Source organism: Balaenoptera ricei, chromosome 8, assembly GCF_028023285.1.
Source record: "Balaenoptera ricei isolate mBalRic1 chromosome 8, mBalRic1.hap2, whole genome shotgun sequence".
Classification (NCBI taxonomy): domain Eukaryota; kingdom Metazoa; phylum Chordata; class Mammalia; order Artiodactyla; family Balaenopteridae; genus Balaenoptera; species Balaenoptera ricei.
The window spans coordinates 154,530-173,737 of NC_082646.1; the positions used below are offsets into that span (position 1 = coordinate 154,530).

Here is a 19,208-nt window from a genome sequence, read left to right on the forward strand (position 1 = left end):
AATGAGCAAAAACACCTAAGCGTCCACTGATTAACGAACGGATAAAGCAAAACAGTATACACGTGCAATGGAATCTCACTCAGCCTTAAAAAGGAAAGAAATTCTGACCTATGCCACAACATGGATAAACCCTGAAGACATTGCACTCAGTGAAATAAGCCAGTCACCCAAGGACAAGTACTGTATGATTCTACTTAGATGAGGTCCCTAGAGGGGTCAAATTCACAGAGACAGAAAGTAGAATGGTGGGTGCCAGGGCTACGGAGAAGGGAGAATGGAAGTTCGTGTTTAACACATTCTTGACAGGAGACATATTACGGCCACAGGCGTTAGTTTCTGCAAAAATCCCCCAGTCAATAATGTGTTAATGGGGACAGTTTCAGTTCTGGAGATGACGGTGGTGACAGCTGCCCAACAATGTGAATGCACTTAATGCCACTGAACTGGACACTTACAAATGCTTAAAATGGTAAATTTTATGTTATGTATATTTAACCGTAATAAAAAAATAAAATAATTATGTTATACCCAGAAAAAAATTTTTTTTAATGGATTGGGGATGCCCTTTCCATGCTTAAGAATGCTTCTGGGCCATATTCCTGACACAGCCTCCACGCCCACGCCCACCCCCCAACCTACTACAACTCACTGAATCACCTCGGTAATCCCATCTTCCTTGTAAAAGTCTAGGCTAATACTTTTCCTAGCTTCTTGCTTCTTTCATGATTGGGGCTGCCAGATTTAGTAAATAAAAATACAAGACACCCAGTCATACTACTTGAATTTACAATGAATAATTTTTAAATAAGCGATGAATTTTTTAATATAAGTACGTCCCATGCAATATTTAGGATATACGTTAATTAAAAAAAATTATTCCTTGCTTATCTGAAGTTCACATTTAACTGGGTATCCTGTGTTTTATCTGCCTACCCTACAAATGACCAACAGTTCCTTTGATCTATGTGTGCTGTGAATATCCCAAACCACTGACTCAAAAACAATTTTTATTGATGAACTAATATTTTACTGATGTACAAATTTCTCAGTGTCACACTTACAGAAGCAATTGAGTTAATTATTCCCATTCCTGCTTTTTCGTTGCTTCCAATTATTAGATGCCAAGTTAAGACACTTTCCCCCCAAAATGCATTTTAAGACATATGTTTTGAATAATAATCATGTACCGTGCAGCACCTTTTTGGTAGCAGAGGGATGCACTTTGCAAAGTCACCAGTGGTAACTATAATGACAAGAAGTCCTGCCATCTCACAGACGAGGGTCTATCCACACAAGCTCCCCTCTAGCAGAGCTGGACCACTGTGCTGCTGGGACGCAGACAGGTGGGTGTTCCAGTTACCAAGGCATCAAGTGCTGCAGCCCCGGCACTGCGCCAGCAACGTCTGCATCCCACCTAAGACAACACTGCACTAGACAGACCTCTGCAAAGACCACCATTCAAGGCCCTCCAAATGCACGTCCCAGGCGGTGGGGGGAAGGTGTCCCGTGTGCAAAGGGCTGCGAGCCCTGGTCTGAGAGCTTCACCTGGACTCTTTACCACCAGTGGGAGGATGGAGAGAGCAAGGAAGGGTCTGCTGGCTTTTACCTGGAGCGGCACCACCCTGACCATCAGGTGGTCAAAATAAAGGTCCACTGCTTCGGTGAAGCCCTTGTACGTTGTTCTCAGCCTCATGTCGGGGTCTTGGAGTAACCAGCTGGAATGAAAAGGGGAGGGATGATTAGTTTTACTGTCTGGGTGTTTCTCTGGGCAGGGTGATGGGTGAAAGGAACCAGCTTCAGAGAGCCCAGGAATGAGTGTGGAGACCAGTCTCCCCCCACGTCCACTCAGCCAGGACTCGGGGCAGACACGGGCATGGATCTGGGCCTGCTTCCCACCCGAGGACACCAGCACCAGTGGCCATTCTAGTTCTGATTCATGGCTATAGGTCTGGCTGCCAGTCAGAGGGAGAAAAGCTTTTCATTGAACCCAAGGCCCATTTTTCAAGCATTTACACTACAATCTCATCACAAAGGAGTGAAGACAAAGGGGTCAGGCATCCCTGGGACTGGAGGACACAGGTGCCACCTTCCAGTGTCGCCCAGAAAAAGAAGCCTGAACCGGCAGCTGAGAAGCTAGCCCTGGTCTCCCCGCCTGGTCCAGCTGCCCCCCATTGCATCGGCCTCGTCAGGATTCAGAGCTCAGCTCAGGGGAGGGGCTCCTGCAACCTGTCTGTAGCGACCACACTCGCCAGCTAAACACAGAGCGTGACTTCCAGCACTGCAGCCAAGGTCTTCTCCCTTCTCATTCCAAATTCTGAGAAACATTTATACTTTCTTACAAAAGGCCTGATGCTTCTCTCGTCCTGATCTGCAAGAAGTGAACAGGCTCGGAAAACTGTAAGTTTGTGTCAGGTACCCGTGGACGAGGAGAGCGCGGTGCCCTCTGGTCTGACACCTCACGTCCATCCCACACGGACAGCTCGGGTTTCCCGTCCCCGCTGGGATTCTGCCTGCTTCCAGTGCACCCAGCTCGGCCTCCCGGAGTGCCCACCCACGAGCCCATCCCCCACGCAACCGGACCTGAGTGGATGGGGGTGGGGCGCAGGAAGGTCTGAGCTGCTTCTCAGCTCGGACTTAATCCGTCCTCGTCCCGGGCCCGAGCCCAGGGACATCGCTGACACACGGGTTTCTAATCCGCAGGGTGGCGAGGCCGCTGTGGCTGTGTGAGCCTTGTGGGGGGCCCCTCGCTGCCGAGGAGAAGGGCCCGGCGACAGAGAAGGGATCCTGGGTGGCGAGGCAGTGGAGGGGGCCGGCCTAGCCCAGGGAGGGCCCAGGTCGCCCTGGAGATGAGAGCGAGGCGGGCCGGAGGAGGCAAACCTCCTCTTTCCCTCCAGGGCGGCGGGGCCGGGGGAGGGGAAGCCAAGGGCCGGAGACTGGGAGGACAGGACCCCGTGCCTGTCAACAGAAAACCCTTCTGCTGGACACCAGTGGTAGTAACCACTAGGACGAGGGCTGGCCGTGGTGCCAGTTGATCCCACCCGACTCCTGACCTGACCACACACCCGCTACTGACCCCCTGGAGACCACACCCCAAGGTAATTCATCAGGGCCTGAGATCTGAAGATGAAAGCTAGAACTAAAACAACTTGCTTCTCTTCTACTTTGTCAAAATGCTTGCACTTTTAAAAAATGCTTGGTAACATCCCTAAGAAACAGAAGGACGGGTTTGACTCTTCCCATTTTTCAGAAAGTGAGGCCCATCCGGAGCAGACGTGACCTGACAGAGGGCCAGCCCCGCAGCAGAGGCCCGAGGACGTGAGGAGGGCCAGCCCCGCACCCGCGCAGAGAAGCCACGTGGAATTTGAAGACGACAGTAACTTTGACATCACTTACACTGACGCCCTTTGGGTGCCACTCATTCTGAAAAGGAACTTCAGCACAGAATGAAAAATACAGGTTAACAGCAAAATCAAACCTACGCTGGTGCTCTGCATTTTGCACAAGCGCACAGGACCACTCCGGCCACAGCTGAGGGCCCCGGCCCCGCTCCCTCCCGGAAAGAAGCACAAGCAGCTGACGCCTCCCCTCCGCCACGCACTCCTGGCTGCACGACCGAGACCCACATCTCATCGGTGAACCGGGGATTCGGGGGCTGAAGCGGCACCGGCCCTCAGCGCTCCACCACCACCCGCGCTCCCTGGGACAACGCGTGCGCGGGGAGACACAGGACAGGCCCTGTTCTCCTTAGACTGGACGACAGCGTCAGCGGTGCTCCACTCCGGACACAGCTGAGGCCCCGGCCCCGCTCACCTGGGCAGGCCCCCGAGGTCCATCTCACTGCAGATGTAGGGGCCCGGACGCAGGATCACCCACAGCCCCACCTCCGCGGCCAACAGGACGAAGGCCCTGGGGGGTCAGTGTCACCAACTCTCAGGCCTCGGAGCCGAGGGGGGACGGCCCAGCCCCACCGCAGGGCAGAGCTGCCGCCCCCTCCCCTCGCCCGCCCTCCCCTCCCCCGGGGGGCTGGGGGCGCTGAGGGCGGGATGCGACCCCCCAGCACAGCAGGAAATGCCCAGCCGGGTCACAGCAGTGGCCCCCAGCCTAGGACATCTGCACGGCACCTCTGGGGGCACGAGGACAACGGGCCTCAGACGGGGCACAGGGGTCCCGACGGGGAGCCTGACCCTGCCGGCCCCCCACCCCGGCGGTGGCAGGACCACCCTGCAGGGCAGGGCCCACCTGGGGGATGGGCCCCTCTGGGCTGCCGCGAACAGGTCTGGGCTCAAGGCAGGCAGGCCCGGGCCCCCGGGAGTAAGGGGGTCACGGCTGGAGAGCGTTGGGGTCCTGAGAACAGGCTGCAGACCCCAGGCTCCCTCTGCTCTCACGGCAGAGCCCAGGTGCCCCTGGGGACCCCAGCCACCCCAGGAGCCCCCGCACCCCCTGCCCCGGGCCGGTCGCAGCCGCAGGAGCACCTACTCCAGGTCCAGGTTCCCAGAGAAGTCGAATCTGCCTCTTTCCGGCTCGTGCAGGTTCCACGGAACGTAGCTGTGGTAGAAATGATAATTACAGGCATGAGTTCTCCACTTATCCCACCTTGTCTCCCAAATGAGCACCTTCGTCCCTAAAACCCCTCACGATGGTTGAAGATGTATTTCTTAGGTACGTTGTCTTAGTGGTGTCAGGGCTGGAACCGAGAACAAACTGAAGAGACCTGGGACCTCGGAGAAGCCAGGGCAAGTCCTCTCCCTGGAAGGAGGGAGAGAAGGCCCAGGAGATCTGGGTGACTCCCTCTTCCCCCAGCCCTCCCCATCATCCTCTCTCTTCATCAAAGAAAAAGAAGTAACTTTATAGGAAAATCAGTGAAATGTGGGACAGGCTGGGACCTGGGCCCTTTGCTGCAGGACCTGCACCTGGACAAATGTCTCCTCCAACAACAAAGAAACTATGAGGGACTAAAAATAACTGCAGGCCTGCGCAGGGGGCAAATTATCAACCACAAGATACAAAAAGGCCACAAACCCAGCTGCCATTTCTGGGGTGTTGGGGGCAAAAGCAGGGTCCTGTGCACAATCCCTGCACACACATCACCAAGAGGGCGGGCAGACCACCTAAGCCCCCCCTCCGGCCGGACCCCTGGACCTGCCTCCACCCTCACCCATTTAAGGGAGCAGCCCGCCCCCCTCGGGGAGCAGCAAGGGCACCTGTTACTTGTTCTCGCTGCCTGTGCTGCAGAACGAGTCCCAGTCAAGCCTTGCCTGAACTCCTCATCTGGCCTCCTGTCAAATTCTATTGCTTAAAGAGTCCAAGAACCCTGGTCGGTAACAAAAGTAGGGTAAGAAGAAACCCTAATCATCAGTCTTATTTTTAATGAAGCCTCCAGAATTCCAAACCTTGGAACAGGACAGAGGTTCTTACACTGAAGAAAGGATAAGGAAATGAAGTAAGTTCATTAAAGGGCCTGATGTAGAGTCACGCGTGCTAACAGTAATTCCGGCTGCCCCTCTCCTGGACCACCCCTCCCCCCCGGCTTCTGGGGAGCCTCTCTGACTGCAAAGGGTGCCCAGGTGAAGGAGGGGCTTGCCGGCTCCCAATTCAGACTCAAGAGATTATGTAGATTATCCTGCTCTCGTAAGGCAAAATGCTCCCCCTGCAATATTCCTGCAAGCTTCAGGAGCCCTATAACACGAGCACGTACCCTCAGATCAGAACTTACACATGCAAATAAATGGATCCCATTAGGTAATCTTCCTGGAAAATCACATACTTTGTTCAACTACGCTGTCATAGCTCAGAACACCCCCGTATTTAGAGCTGTCTTCAAAGCAGTTCATACATCACCAAGAAAATCCATGTCCTTGACTTGTAATCACACATTTTTGCCTGAAATTTTAATAAAACCCAGCCTGATCACCCACTTTATTTCACAGACTTGGATCCAAATATCCGTTGGAAATTCTGAAAAATGAATCCACAAAATGATCCAAGATTTTTCCCCACTGAGCACGCTTTTAACTGATTCACACGTCAGCACTGCACTGAGTGACCACCACGTGCTGACCCTGTGCTTGTTCTAGGAGGGAAGCCAAAGCTCTGAAGATGATTCCAGAAAGGAAGGTTGCAAACCGCGTCGGCTACGCTGGAGAGGTCTACGCGCACCTACTGTACAGACGCGAGGCGGAGGGCTGGTTAAAAGACTATTTGTGATTACTTAACCACCTGCGGCGTGTACACCGGCCTCCCTCACTGGATTCCTTCAGACAGGGTCGGCCTCCCTCACTGGATTCCTTCAGACAGGGTCGCTCCTCTGCCCCCAGCCCGCGTCCAGTCCCCCCCTCCTCGGCCCCCTGGTGGTGTGCGGCGGGGAGGCTGCCCCCGTTCAGAGGCTGGGCTCCTGCGACTCTTCCCTCACACAGCTCAGCCCGCAGGCACTCCTGCAGGCTGCCCAGGGGGAGGACCAAGCAGCGCTCACCCTCCCGACATGACGGAGAAGCCTGGACGCAGGCCCAGGAGCCCCACTTGGTGACAAGGCGTGGCGGCCGGGGTGTCGGGGCACACTCACGTGGTCAGGGTGTTCAGGCCGCAGGCCTTCATCTTCAGCAGCCGGTCCCTCCAGTACTCCCGGGGCACCCGGAAGTAGTGCACGGAGCCCCCGAAGATCCAGAAGGCCGAGTCCTCCAGCATGAAGTTCTGCCCTTTGGCCTGCAGCCCCAAGCGCCGTTGCCTCATCCACAAGGGGGTCAGCCTGTGCCAGTTCACCCTGCAGGGAGCACAAGCGGCCTCAGTGCCCATCCTTGCCAGCCTGGGCCTTGAGTGGGCGCCTCGGAGCCGGGCTTCCCCACCTCCTCCTCCAGCCCCCGGCAACCCTTCCCGAGCGGGCCTGTGCCGGGCGGCCAGACGCAGCGCCGCGCAGACGCAGCGCCGCGCAGACGCAGCCCCGCCCCGACTCAGCCCCGCCCCGACTCAGCCCCGCCCCGACTCAGCCCCACCCCGACTCAGCGCCACCCATACCCCCAGCCCATGCGGCCCGCCAGGAACACGACAGACTCGGCCTTCAACATGGAGGCCGTGCTCACAGGAGGGAAGTCAGGGCACACACAGCACAGGGAGGTTTCTGGGGCCGAGCAGCTGCCTTCAGGCGCCGGGGCTGGGGGGACTCGGGGGCAGATGCGGGTTCCTACAATGGCCAGCGCAGCTAGGCTATCTGACACACATCAAAGCAGCAGCTATCTGACACAGTACCTCCGAGCCACCTCACGGTCACAGCCACCGGGCTGGAGGTGCAGATACCTGGAAAGAGGTACCGGTTAGAAACGGTGTCTGCTCATTGACCGAATTTCCAGGTCTTAATTGTTACACCTGGAGAAGGAGTGCTGGCCGAGGGGCACCCGAGTAGGACAGGGGGCCCCCTCACCCGGGAGGGCTGCCAGGAGGGGTGAGTCCCCAAAAAGCGCCTCTTGGTGTCTTGTGGGTTGGCCAGGGGGAGGCCCTCACATGACCCCCGTGATTCGGGGCTCCGAGAACCTCTCCCTGTCTTCTCCACCCCGTCTCCTGACAGCCCAGAGAGAAGCAGCAAGAGAAGCTGGAAATTTAGGAAAGCTGGAGACAGAAAACCAAAAGTGAGTTGAGGCAAAAGCAAATTTCAGTTGGTACCTTTTCTTCTGCTTTAAAAAGGTCCTGGACGTCCCTGGTGGCGCAGTGGTTAAGAATCCGCCTGCCAGTGCAGGGGACTCGGGTTCGATCCCTGGTCCAGTAAGATCCCACATGCCGCGGAGCAACTAAGCCCGTGCGCCACAACTACTGAGCCTGCGCTCTAGAGCCCGTGACCCACAACTACTGAAGCCCATGCGCCTAGAGCCCGTGCTCCGCAACAAGAGAAGTCACCGCAGTGAGAAGCCCGCGCACCTCAACGAAGAGTAGCTCCCGCTCGCCTCAACTAGAGAAAGCCCGCACGCAGCAACAAAGACCCAACGCAGCCCCAAAAATTAATTAATTAATTAATTAAAATAAAAAGGTCCCTGCATCGTTTCTGTTCTTTCCATTCATTTTGAAACAAAAGCTAAAACCACACGCTGATTGAAAGAGACACGGGAGAACCAGACATGGGCTGAGGCACAATCTTCAAAGGGACCACTCGAGCCTCACCGGCCACGTGCACCATGCGGACGCGCCATCCTCCTCCGTCTCTCTCCCCACCTCCGCCACCAGCACCGGCTTCTCCTCTGCCCACACGCCAAGGGCTTCAGCTCTGACCATCCACGGGAGAGGGGGTGTGCACGGCCCACCCCAGTCCGTGCTCCTCAGCTGTGCAGGCCGGGGTGGTGTCACCGCCTGGTCCTCGCTGAGGTCAGGACAGAAACTGAGGTGCCTCCCCAGTGACGAGAACGACTGCACGTCTGCAGAAGCTAATCATCAAGGGCTGGGGCAGGTACAGCCACTATGGAGAACAGGATGGAGGTTCCTTAAAAAACTGAAAATAGAACTACCATACGACCCAGCAATCCCACTCCTGGGCATATACGTGGAGAAAACCATAATTCAAAAAGGTACATGCACCCCAATGTTCATCATAGCCCTATTTACAATAGCCAGGACACGGAAGCAACCTAAGTGTCCGACAGATGAATGGATAAAGAAGATGTGGTACATACATAAATGGAATACTACTTAGTCATAAAAAGGAATGAAATAATGCCACTTACAGCAACATGGATGGACCTAGAGATTATCATACTGAGTGAAGTAAGTCAGACACAGAAAGACAAATATCATATGATATTGCTTATATGCAGAATTTTAAAAAAGGGTACAAATGAACTTATTTACAAAGCAGAAGTAAAGTCACGGATGTAGAAAACAAACTTATGGTTACCAGGGGATAACGGGGGGAGGGATAAACTGGAAGATTGGGATGGACATGTACACACTACTGTATATAAAATAGATAACTAGTAAGAACCTGCTGTATAGCACAGGGAACTCTACTCAATACTCTGTAATGGCCTATATGGGAAAAGAATCAAAAAGAGTGGATATATGTATATGTATAATTGATTCACTTTGCTGTACACCTGAAACTAACACAACATTGTAAATCAACTATACTCCAATAAAAAGTTTTTTTTAATTAAAAAGAACATTTTTTTTAAAGGCTCAGGGGGCACTTCCCCAGCGGTCCAATGGTTAAGACTCTGCCTTCCAATGCAGGAGGTGCGGGTTCGATCCCTGGTTGGAGAACTAAGATCCCACATGCTGCAGGGTGTGGCCAAAAACCAAAGAAAGAAAGGCTGGGGCAGTATTTTGTGTATTTTTTCTCTCCATTTTCTTTTTCTAGCAATTTGTTTTTATTGTATTTCACCAAGTAACAGGTTGAGAAGCTGAGAAGCGTAGCTCCCGACAGGAGCAATGGGCTGGCCTCAGGCAGCTGTGGTCACGGAGACGGAGGACAAGCACGCTGACCAGTGCAATGTACCAGCGTGGGGCCCAAGCGGATGCAGATGTGGGAGCGGCCAGAGCACGTGCAGTCTCCACTGTGGCCTCCCTGACGCCCAGCTAGACTCAGCTACACCAGAGGTAGGGGGGTTTGCGTGCAGCCACGATGGTTCTCAAAGCTGGCGGCGTACCTGAGTCCCCGGTAAACTTTTAAAAACAACTGAAGCCCAGTCTGCACCGCAGACCGATGAACTCCCTCTGGAGGCGGGCACAGGCACTGGTCCTAGAAAGATCCTGAGGGCAAGGCTGAGAGCCGCTGGCCGGGGTTGAGTTTTTCAGGAGGGCCGGGGGCCCCGGGTGGCCAGACACAGGACAGCACGATGCCAAGAGGGCGGAAGGTGCCACAGACATCACTGGCCACTTGGGAATTTGTCTAGAGCCAGTCCTGGACAAAGGAAACTGTTTCCACCTACTCTCCTTCTCAGCCCCAGCACCCGACACCCTCAGCCGCAGCTGCGGACGCCAGCTCTGCTGCAGCATCGCAGGAATGGTCTGTGGATAACCTAGCAGCCTAGCACTGGTTTCTTTCTCCAAAAATTCCACCTTCCAAGTGACTTAAAATGACAATTCAGAAAACAGTTCTCCCAAAGGACCACAGACGTGGGGAAGTGAAAACAAAAGCAGGATCTTTGAGAGGAGGGTCTGGACGGGAGCCCTGGCCCTCCCCTCGGTAGCGCCGTCCCCATGGGTTAGGGACCCTGGCTCCGAGGGCATGATCTTCCCCTGTAACACGGGGCCATCACCTGTCCTGACTGCTCACAAGGGCTGCATGAGGATCAGACACCAGGGAAATGCAATAGAAGGGCCTGTGACATGATGTTCCTCACCAGCTGTGTCCAGCACGTTCTTCTGTGAGGCATATAGCGAGAGGCTTAACAAGACCTGTTAAAAAAGATGTTTCTCACAAGCGAAAAAAAAAAGCATCTTCTCGCTACTTGAAATAAATTTATTTTAACACACTTTGCAATTAGAATAACTTCAGTGGATTTTTTTTAATGCCCCTAATATGAAATAATCCCAAGCTTTCCCTTCTTTCCCGTTTAATTCAGCATCTGGTTATATTTAATGTGCTGGACTTTGTGCCAAGCCATCTTACTCCAATTTGTAAATTTCACGGTGAAAGCTCTGTCCACTGGGATGCGGTCAGAAGCCAGGGGTCCGCAAACTCCAGCCATGGCCTCGTGCCTGTGTGCAGCCTGCAAGCTGAGAATGGTTTTCATATTTTAAACAGTTGAAACAAAATCAAAAGAAGAGAACTTTGGGACATAAAACAATTGTATGAACTTGACGTTTCAACGTCCATAAGTAGTTTCATGGATAACCCGCCGTGCGTCTATATATTGTCTGTGCTGCTTTGGGGCTCAGCGAAGTCACTGCGACAGACAGCAGGGTCTGCAAAGCTGGAGACGTTTACCACCCGGGCCTTTGCAGGAAGCTGCCGACCCAGCCCTGGAGTTCGAGGCCCTGGACGGCAAAGGGAGACCTTGGGGCCCCGTGTCCGCCCCTCACCTGGCTCCCCGGCCTGCGCCTTCCTCTGCACAAGCCCCTGACTATTCCAGCTGTGTCTGAGGCACACGCAGCTCACGCACAGCCGAGTGTGGTCTCCCTGGGTTTTGATCGTATCTTCCCCAAAGAACGCACTCTGCCTTCATGCTTTCACGGTCCGCAGGCTTCCTGCCCTTCAGCCTCACCTGTCCGCCCCCGGCCCGGCCCAGCCGCGAGAATGGGAAGAGCTGCATGCACATTCTCTTCTTCACAACAGGGGCACGCTGACCGTCAGGCGCTGAGCACACACGCACACACACAACCACTCCACCAGGAAGCCATCCCTAATCACCGGCCAGAACTTCAAAGGAACAAGCTCCCATTCACCAAGTCACTGACCTAACTTCTGTGTCTCCCCAGAAGCTGTGAGAGCCTCCCTCCCCACACCCGGCCGGTGCAAAGGTGTAGGCGGGGAGGGGGCTCTCTGGGACCCCCTCATTCCAACACAGTCCCTGCTGGTGACACACACTCGTGGTCTGTCCCCCAGTGGACGACTAGCCATTAGGCGCCTCTGCCTCCTGGTTCGGTACCTGCACCTGGAGCTCGTTAGAAATGCGGACACTAGGGTTTTCCCTGGTGGCGCAGTGGTTGAGAGTCTGCCTGCCAATCCAGGGGACACAGGTTCGCGCCCTGGTCCGGGAAGATCCCACATGCCGCGGAGCAACTGGGCCCGTGAGCCACAACTACTGAGCCTGCGCGTCTGGAGCCTGTGCTCCGCAACAAGAGAAGCCGCGATAGTGAGAGGTCCGCGCACCGTGATGAAGAGTGACCCCCGCTCGCCGCAACCAGAGAAAGCCCTCGCACAGAAACGAAGACCCAACACAGCCAAAAATAAATAAATAAATAATAAAATAAATTAAAAAGAGGAAACATTAAAAAAAAAAAAAAAGAAATGCGGACACTCAGGCCTTACCTGAGACCTACTGAATCAGAGTCTGCATTTTAACCTGACCCCGGGGGTCTGAGAAGCAGTAACCTGCATCTTCTCCTTTGATATATGTGTATATATAGTCTCCTCCTGGATGGAGCTTCCTTTTATCGGTTTTTTTATATCCTATCATTTTCTAGATTAAAAAAATTTTTTCCTCTCAGTGCTTATTAAGAGGCATGAAATTAACACTGCAAGCCACAAAAGCTAGAGCTGTTATCAAATTCCAAATTCTGGAGAACTCAACTGCTTCTGAGGATTTTCTTGTAGGTAACTAGGCAAGTTCTTGATACATTAATAAAAGGGATGAATTCACTGAGAAAATGAGGATGACAAATGTTGGGTTTCTCCAAAGAATTCACTGTGAGAAAACGAGGTAATACACGTTAGAGCTTCGTAAACAACAACGTAATGGTTATTAACACAGATAATGACCATCAGTACTGGTGCTCCTAACACTAGTAACAACCTCCAGCTTCCTGAGTAGCTAACTAGTCACAGTAAAACCACCATGAGCTGCGCAGCTGGATCAGGTGAGGCTCTTCCTTCTGATGGAGGCCTGTTAGCACGGAGCCCACCTAGCCCCAGGGACCCCTACTTCCTGCTGCTTTTCCCGTGAGCCGTTCATTCCTGGTGAACTTTTCTGGTAAGACCGGGGCCCCTGCCTTCTTTCCAGCTGGAGCTCATATTTACACTTCCTTCTAATTCCTGTCGCCTTTGTGTCTTCGATTCATTGTAGGATGAGCAGCCTTTTGGTCCTAGAATGACCTGGACAGCTGGCCTTGGCCCCAACTGACGTGGCTCCGGAGGGGCTCCTGGGAGAAGGCAGCGTGTCGGGACACCCGGCGGGGCCCCCACCACCCTGTCGCCGCCATCCCTTCTAGGGACAGAGCAGCAGGTTGTCAGGGAAACGTGAAGCAGAGATGGGGCTCTGGCTCCCCGTGGGGAGGGAGGTCGTCAGGTGGGGACGGGGGCGGGGCAGGAGCTTGCCCGCACCTTACCCCATCACTGCGCAGAGCCTGAGGACGGGGCCCAGGCTGCATGTCACTGGACATGGCCACAAGTGCCGAGTGGACGCATCTGGGTGAAAACGGACAGATGCGCAGGTGACAAGCTTACCACCTCCTTCCTGTGAGGTGAGCCCAGGAAGTGATCCTCCGCTTTCGGAGAGGGTCTCCCAGGGCAGTGGGAGGTAGAAGGGCCAGATCCCGCCACCTCCTTGAATGAGGCTGATGAGGCCCGGTCTGAAACGTCCCAGCTGAGCCAGAGGGCGTCCCTGTGAGCGCTGCAGACACTGACCACAACTGAGGCCATGGTGGGACCGGCAGGCCTCACACTGGGTCACAGCCACCTCCTTGTCTTCCGTCCTACGTACGCATGTGTCCCGATCCAGACAGGCCGGCGTCCCCGCAACCAGACACGGCAGAGATAGCATCGTCAACTCCCGGGACGAGTGGCCTCCAGCGGCAACCAGGCCAGGCTCACACACTTTCAGGCTAACAAGGGTGTGGACAAGCTGGTACTCGAGGTAGGAACCTGCAGAAACAGTCCTTCCATCCCCAGAACGTGAGTCCTCACCGGTCCCGGGCATCAGTAGTTTGGCTCCGTACATAATGTGCACTGTGACCCCCCTCGGGCTGCCCTAAGCAAATGTTCAACCGAATCTGGGTCCAGGGCTTCATACTAAAGATGCTGACCAAGAAAACACTCCGCCCATCCACGTGGCCATGCCGGAGACCATCACCCAGACAGACATGTTAAGCTGCCCAGAAGACATCATCACATGTAGAAATCTCCTCACTTGGGTCTAAAATACAAATTTCTCCTCATCACTTTCAAGATTCTGATGTGGCTACAGGCTCCCATGAGGTCCAGCTTCCTCGGCTGGACCCCGTGAACTGCCCCCTCGGGGGTATTTAGGTCTCACCAGTCTTCAGCCCTGTGCACGCCTCCCTCAGCTGGGAGGTTTGGGGGCCCAAGGAGGGGCCCGCCCACTGTCCGGTCCCGGCCAGTGCCCCTAACGCCCCCAACCCAGAAGAGTGCCTCTTGCACCAATCCTGGAGCCCCACGAGCTTCAGCCCCCAGGAAATGAAGCACTGTCCCCAGGTCTGCCCTGGCTTCCTGCATGTGCTCCTTGGCCTGGGCCCAAGGCTCTGGACCCTGATTTGCTGGGAGAGGCCTTAATATTTCCAAAGGGCGGGGGCCTTCCATCCACAAGCGAGTCGCTCATTCCGCGGAGATGCCTGGCCATCGTGCAGCACCCTGCAGCCTGTGGCACCACTGTAAGCCTGGAACCTCTGCCCTTCCCTCCGAGAAGGCTCTGCTAGGTCAGGAATGGGTCACGCACCCGGGCTCCAGCAGGCCAAGCCAGGCAGCATCTGCTAAAGCCCGCAGGAGTTTGTATGTGAACAAGCATTTACTAGAGGAAACCCTGAGACCCAGTCATGCAGCAACAAAAACTCCTCATTCGAAATCAACCACATACCAACAACAAAAAGTGATCGGATGTCACGTGACACTGTGCTCTCACTTTGGGGAAAATTTCCATTGACAGCATCATAAATAGAAAAAGTGCCAAGAGTGGAAAGCTCTGTTAGCTAACCCCCGGGCGCCCCTGATGACAAGACTCTGATCTCAGAGACACTCACGGAATCAGAATAAAAGGATTTCATTAAACAGGGCACGACGTATTGTAAATAAATGGTTTTTAAAATCCAACACGTGGGACTTAACCTACCGAGATAGACGAGAGCTGGGCTAGTTCTTACAGGACACAAAGACTCTACCCACACAGATTAAACGGAATTTGCTCCTGAGCCTACAGAGCTCAGGCTGATCCAACAGAAATAGAATGTGCTATTTACTTACTTATTATAAATGTCGATCAAGATTTAAAATGAGTATCTCATACGGTCAGCAATTCTATGTACAGAAATATCTCCAACAGATATTCACTGCGACTTGGTTTGCAGCCATGGATGCCCTTCAGAAGGGGGCAGTTTAAATAACTCATGAGCCCAATGAACCAACAGGGTAATGTCTACAGCTGTCTCTATGTGCACAGAACACTCCGGAGAGAAACTGTGATCAGGGAAGCCTCTGGGCAGGGAGAGGGGTGCCCAGGGGCCAGAACTGGGGGGCCTTATCTTCCCCTTTATAGTATTTGAAGATTTCATCCTCTTCCTAGATTACCTACCCACAAAATAGCCTTTGCAAGAACAACGCAATGTGCTCTTGAAAGGCACAGCCCCGCCAACCGTCCCTTGGAGGGTGAGGGTGGGAGCATGGGGCACCCACCAAGGGTCTCCGTCCACGGAGCCCTGTTGAGAAACGTCTGCTTTGTTCCCGTGAGCCTCTAAGGACCCCCGGCCCTTCCGTCCCAGGGGAGGCACCACATAAGGGGACTACCTCTCAATGGCCTTTAGCATCCAGAGCAATCGATTTAAGCAAAAGGTAAAACCAAGTGGAGAGGGGGCTGCAAACACCCCGCTGCTGGGTGCCAGGGCAGGGCCTGGGCCCCAGGGTCCTCTGCAGGCCCCACACGTTTTGAGCCGGTCTCTCTCAGCCCCGGCATCTCCTGCCTCTTCATCAGAAGAGCATTCCAGGCGATACGATGGGAGTCAGGGTCACATCATCGAAGATGAAGTGCTTTTACTTCACTGGTGGCTCCTTCCTCGCCCCAAGGGGGAGAGGACTCCTTGGCCCATGTCCTGATGCTTGGGGGACCGAGGCTCTGGAGTTCTTAGCGCCGGTCTCCTGGGTACCCCGGTCCCTTGATCACAAATACACCTCCACTGCCCGTGTGTTCACTGAGACACTGGGTCCCCTTCCGACTCTCAACGCCCACCCTCTCTTCCGGCACAGGGGCTCAGATACCTGCTTCTCCCCGCTTCCCCACGCCTGTCAGGGGTGACACTTCCAGAGGCTGCAAGCTTCACTGCCAGAACACAAGAGGGACGGCGCTCAAAGAGCCGGAGTGTTCCAGAGGCGATGACTCAGACCCCACGCAGAGCAGCGCCCAGAACAGGCAAAGCTCATAAAATCAGTGACTTCACAGATGCCCAGGAAGGGACCTTGTGCACATGCCCCCGGAGGACGGGACCAGCCATGATTTGGACCAAAGAAAGTGGCCTGGTTCCTTGGCTAAGTGACCTGCCCTCACCGAGGAGCCTGAGAGGCACAGGAGGAATGGGGGTCTGGAACCCAGACAAGGCAGGGCAGGAGCAGCTAAGAGATAGGCCTTCCAAAGGAGGTGGGAGGCGGGGTGCCGGCGCCCACCTGGCGGCTTTCCCCTCTGCTGACTCCGCCAGCTAACGTCTAGGGTTGGAGAGACGCAGAGCTCCTGGATCGTCGCTCAGTGACGCGTTGATGCTGAGAGGAAAAGTCCTGAGAGGAAAAGCCCAAGCTGGACAGCAGGCATTGGGCGAAAGTCATCCGTGAGGGTGACACAGTCCAAACGATGCCCAGAAGACAAGTATTCCAGAGGACCCTAGGCACTGGCCCTGAACTCATTCAGAGCTTCTCTGGCCTCTATCTTACCTGCTGAGAAAGACAGCACAGCAGGAAAAGCCACGTCTTTCCTAAACATGCCAAAACTCTTCCAGGGCGTGAGTCACAGCCATTCACCCGCTGCTGCTGTTCCTGGGTGGCCCCACAAGCCCCCCCAACCTACCCTTCCTGCGGCCACTCCACCAGGTGGGGACACGTTCGCTCACCTGCGAGAGCCCATGCTTCTGCACCTTCTGTCCCTCCGGACACCAGCAAGTACCAGCCTCCTTCCCGCACCTCCTCCTGCGGACCATCAGGGTGTACCACCTGGGCCACCTCAAGCCCCTCGGAGCCACCCTTCATGGTGACCTGTCTGGGTTCCCTGCATGGGCTGCTACGTCCCTGACCTCCAACAACAAAGCACATGCTCCTGCACACCTCAGGCCTTTCTCCCTGGGGCTGTGGGCTCCTGGATACCTGGCTGTATGCCAGAGGCTCCTGCTGCGTCTCCTCCGAGAACCCCTCTGGGGTGTGCATCAGCCTTGTGTCTACAAGAGCCAGGGCCAGTCCTCAAAGAGGAAAGGCTGGGATCATAGACAGGATGGAAAAGTCTTGGGAACAACTGGGCAAACAAGATGCCTCCTAAGTTTTCTGAGCCCAGAGGGAGAAGAGCACCATTTCCTTCTCCCAACAACCCTGTGACACCCTCCTTATCTCCAAAACAAAGGTGACGCCTAAGTCTTGGAAAGGCATAAATGGAAAGAGTTCTCTCCCTCCCAAACGTCCCTGTCTCCCAGAGGAAGTCCAGAGAAGCGACGAGGGGGGCAGAAAGAAGCAGAAGATAAAGCTGAGGGTGGCGTGCCTGCAGCAGGTCCACGGGCTCAGCCTTCAGCTTCCATACTAACTTCCCTGCCAAAGCCCTTGACGCTGCTGGCCTGCCTTCCCAGCAACACTGGAGGTTGTGAATATGTCAAGTGCCAGGCATCGACCTGAAAAATAGGGTCACAGCTGTAGCATCCTGTAAACAGACACCGTTTAGGAAAATTCTAGGCTCGGGCACCCACACAGGCAGCGGGTAAATCATTCTACCACTAAATGCACTCCCAGATAACTCTTTGTAAGGGAGGGGGGAGAGTGGGAAGGGGTGACCTGGTGACTGGAGGGCGAGTGGAGAGAGAAGACACATCAATCCGAGAACGGGGCAACTACACCCAAAGCGAGAAGCTTGGAGGACCCGTGGGCAGCGACCTCGTGACCGCGCTGGGCCGGCCAGAGGGACCGTAGCTGGGAGCCCTTGGGGCTCTGGCCTCTGCCGAACAGAGAAGCCTCGCAGCAGGCTTGGCAGGAAATGTGGGGACCTGGGAGAAGCGCTGGGCATCTGGGGCTCAGCAGGAGGCCTAGGGGCGCACAGAGCTGGGACTGTCGGAGAGGCGTCTGAAGGCCAGTTCTGCGGACCTCCCGCGGAAAAGGATGGGGAGCCCTGGGTACAGACGCCCGGGGACCGGGAGCGCAGCGCCTGGCGTCACCCAGGGCGCTGGGGGCGCAGAGGGACCGAGCGCCGGCGCTCCAAATCAGACGGGACCAGAGGGCCGTCCCCGTGGGGACTCGGGCTCCGCGGGCGGCTGTGCGCGCGCTCCCGGGCCGGCTCCCCCGGCGCGAGGGGAGGCGAGAAAGCAGGTGTGCAGGACGGGGCGTCTGCTCACCTGCGGAGCACCAGGAAGCTCAAGATCACCAGCAGCAGCAGTCCGAGCATGCGGCCGGGCCTCCGCCGGACGTTCCACTTGGGCATCGCGCGTCCGCGGCACCGGGACCCGCTTGCTTTCCAGCCCTGTGCGCGGAAGCGCGGCGCGGGGGCGGGGCCGCGCGCGGGTCGCCGGGGCAACAGGCCGCCGCTCGCCCCGCCCCCCAGTGCTCATTGCCTGCAGCCCGAGGCCGCCCCGGAGAGTGGCCGACGGTGGCCCTCGCCGTTTCCAGCCATACCCTCCCCCAGGATGAATAAAATTCTTATTCTGGCACAGAATTATGTCACAAAGGAGGCTGTGTGATATGTGGGCAAAATTTATGCTTTCTAGCAATCACAAACCCACCTAATCCCAAGAACAGAATTCAGATTTTACTGAAAGAAAATCTGAAACATTTTCTAGGGAGACTGATGTTTCTTCACAGCATCAGTTTCTAGAAAATACACACACACACACACACACACACACACACACACACCGCTGCATGTTTTCAAACCATATCCTGCGCTTGTACACAGCTTTAGACTTGTAAAGCTGCTAGGAATACAATGAGATTGTACTTCTGGAAGAAAACAAGGCGAGTTTAGTGTGAAGGGTTCTTTTTGTAGCATTAAGCAAATATTTAGTCAGGTAGCAAAAGTTAAACCCAGGAGAGACAAACACAAATGAACAAAGGGGGGAAAGACCTAGCGCAGTGGCAGGGGCTCGCTTGGGGCTGACAGCAGGGCCAGAGCCGCCCCTGGAGATGCAGAGAGCAGTCTCTCCCCCTTAGCCAACGCTCCAAAGTCAGTACCTTCTATCCACGTTTTAATCCATAACTGCCTGATAGTTGTTAAGACTATGATGAAGGTATTTTGGTGTAATTGGGATAAAAGGTGGCCCATGAGACATGTGGGGAAGGTGTCAAATGTTAGTCCCCTTTCCACCTACGGAGGCGCACCCCAGCCACGCCCCCCACGCCCCCCCCCCCCCACGCCCCCGAGTCGGCCCTGGTTCCTGGTGACATTGCTGAGCAG

The 19,208-nt window shown here is 55.1% G+C and overlaps 1 protein-coding gene across 9 annotated transcripts in view; it reads right to left on the minus strand.

Annotated features, from left to right (window-relative positions):
• Window positions 1-18,276, minus strand: part of GLB1L2 (galactosidase beta 1 like 2) — a 39,454-nt gene extending 21,178 nt beyond the window's left edge. For 5 of the 9 annotated variants that reach the window (XM_059929992.1, XM_059929990.1, XM_059929989.1 and 2 more), the window contains exons 1-5: window positions 18,154-18,276; window positions 6,560-6,757; window positions 4,477-4,545; window positions 3,811-3,906; window positions 1,607-1,715 (exon numbers count right to left, since the gene is read on the minus strand). In XM_059929992.1, the coding sequence (XP_059785975.1) occupies window positions 1,607-1,715; window positions 3,811-3,906; window positions 4,477-4,545; window positions 6,560-6,757; window positions 18,154-18,239 (558 nt within the window). In that variant the 5' untranslated portion in view covers window positions 18,240-18,276. The other 4 variants (XM_059929991.1, XM_059929993.1, XM_059929997.1 and 1 more) reach the window with 4 other exon arrangements.
• Window positions 18,277-19,208: the final 932 nt, after the last annotated feature.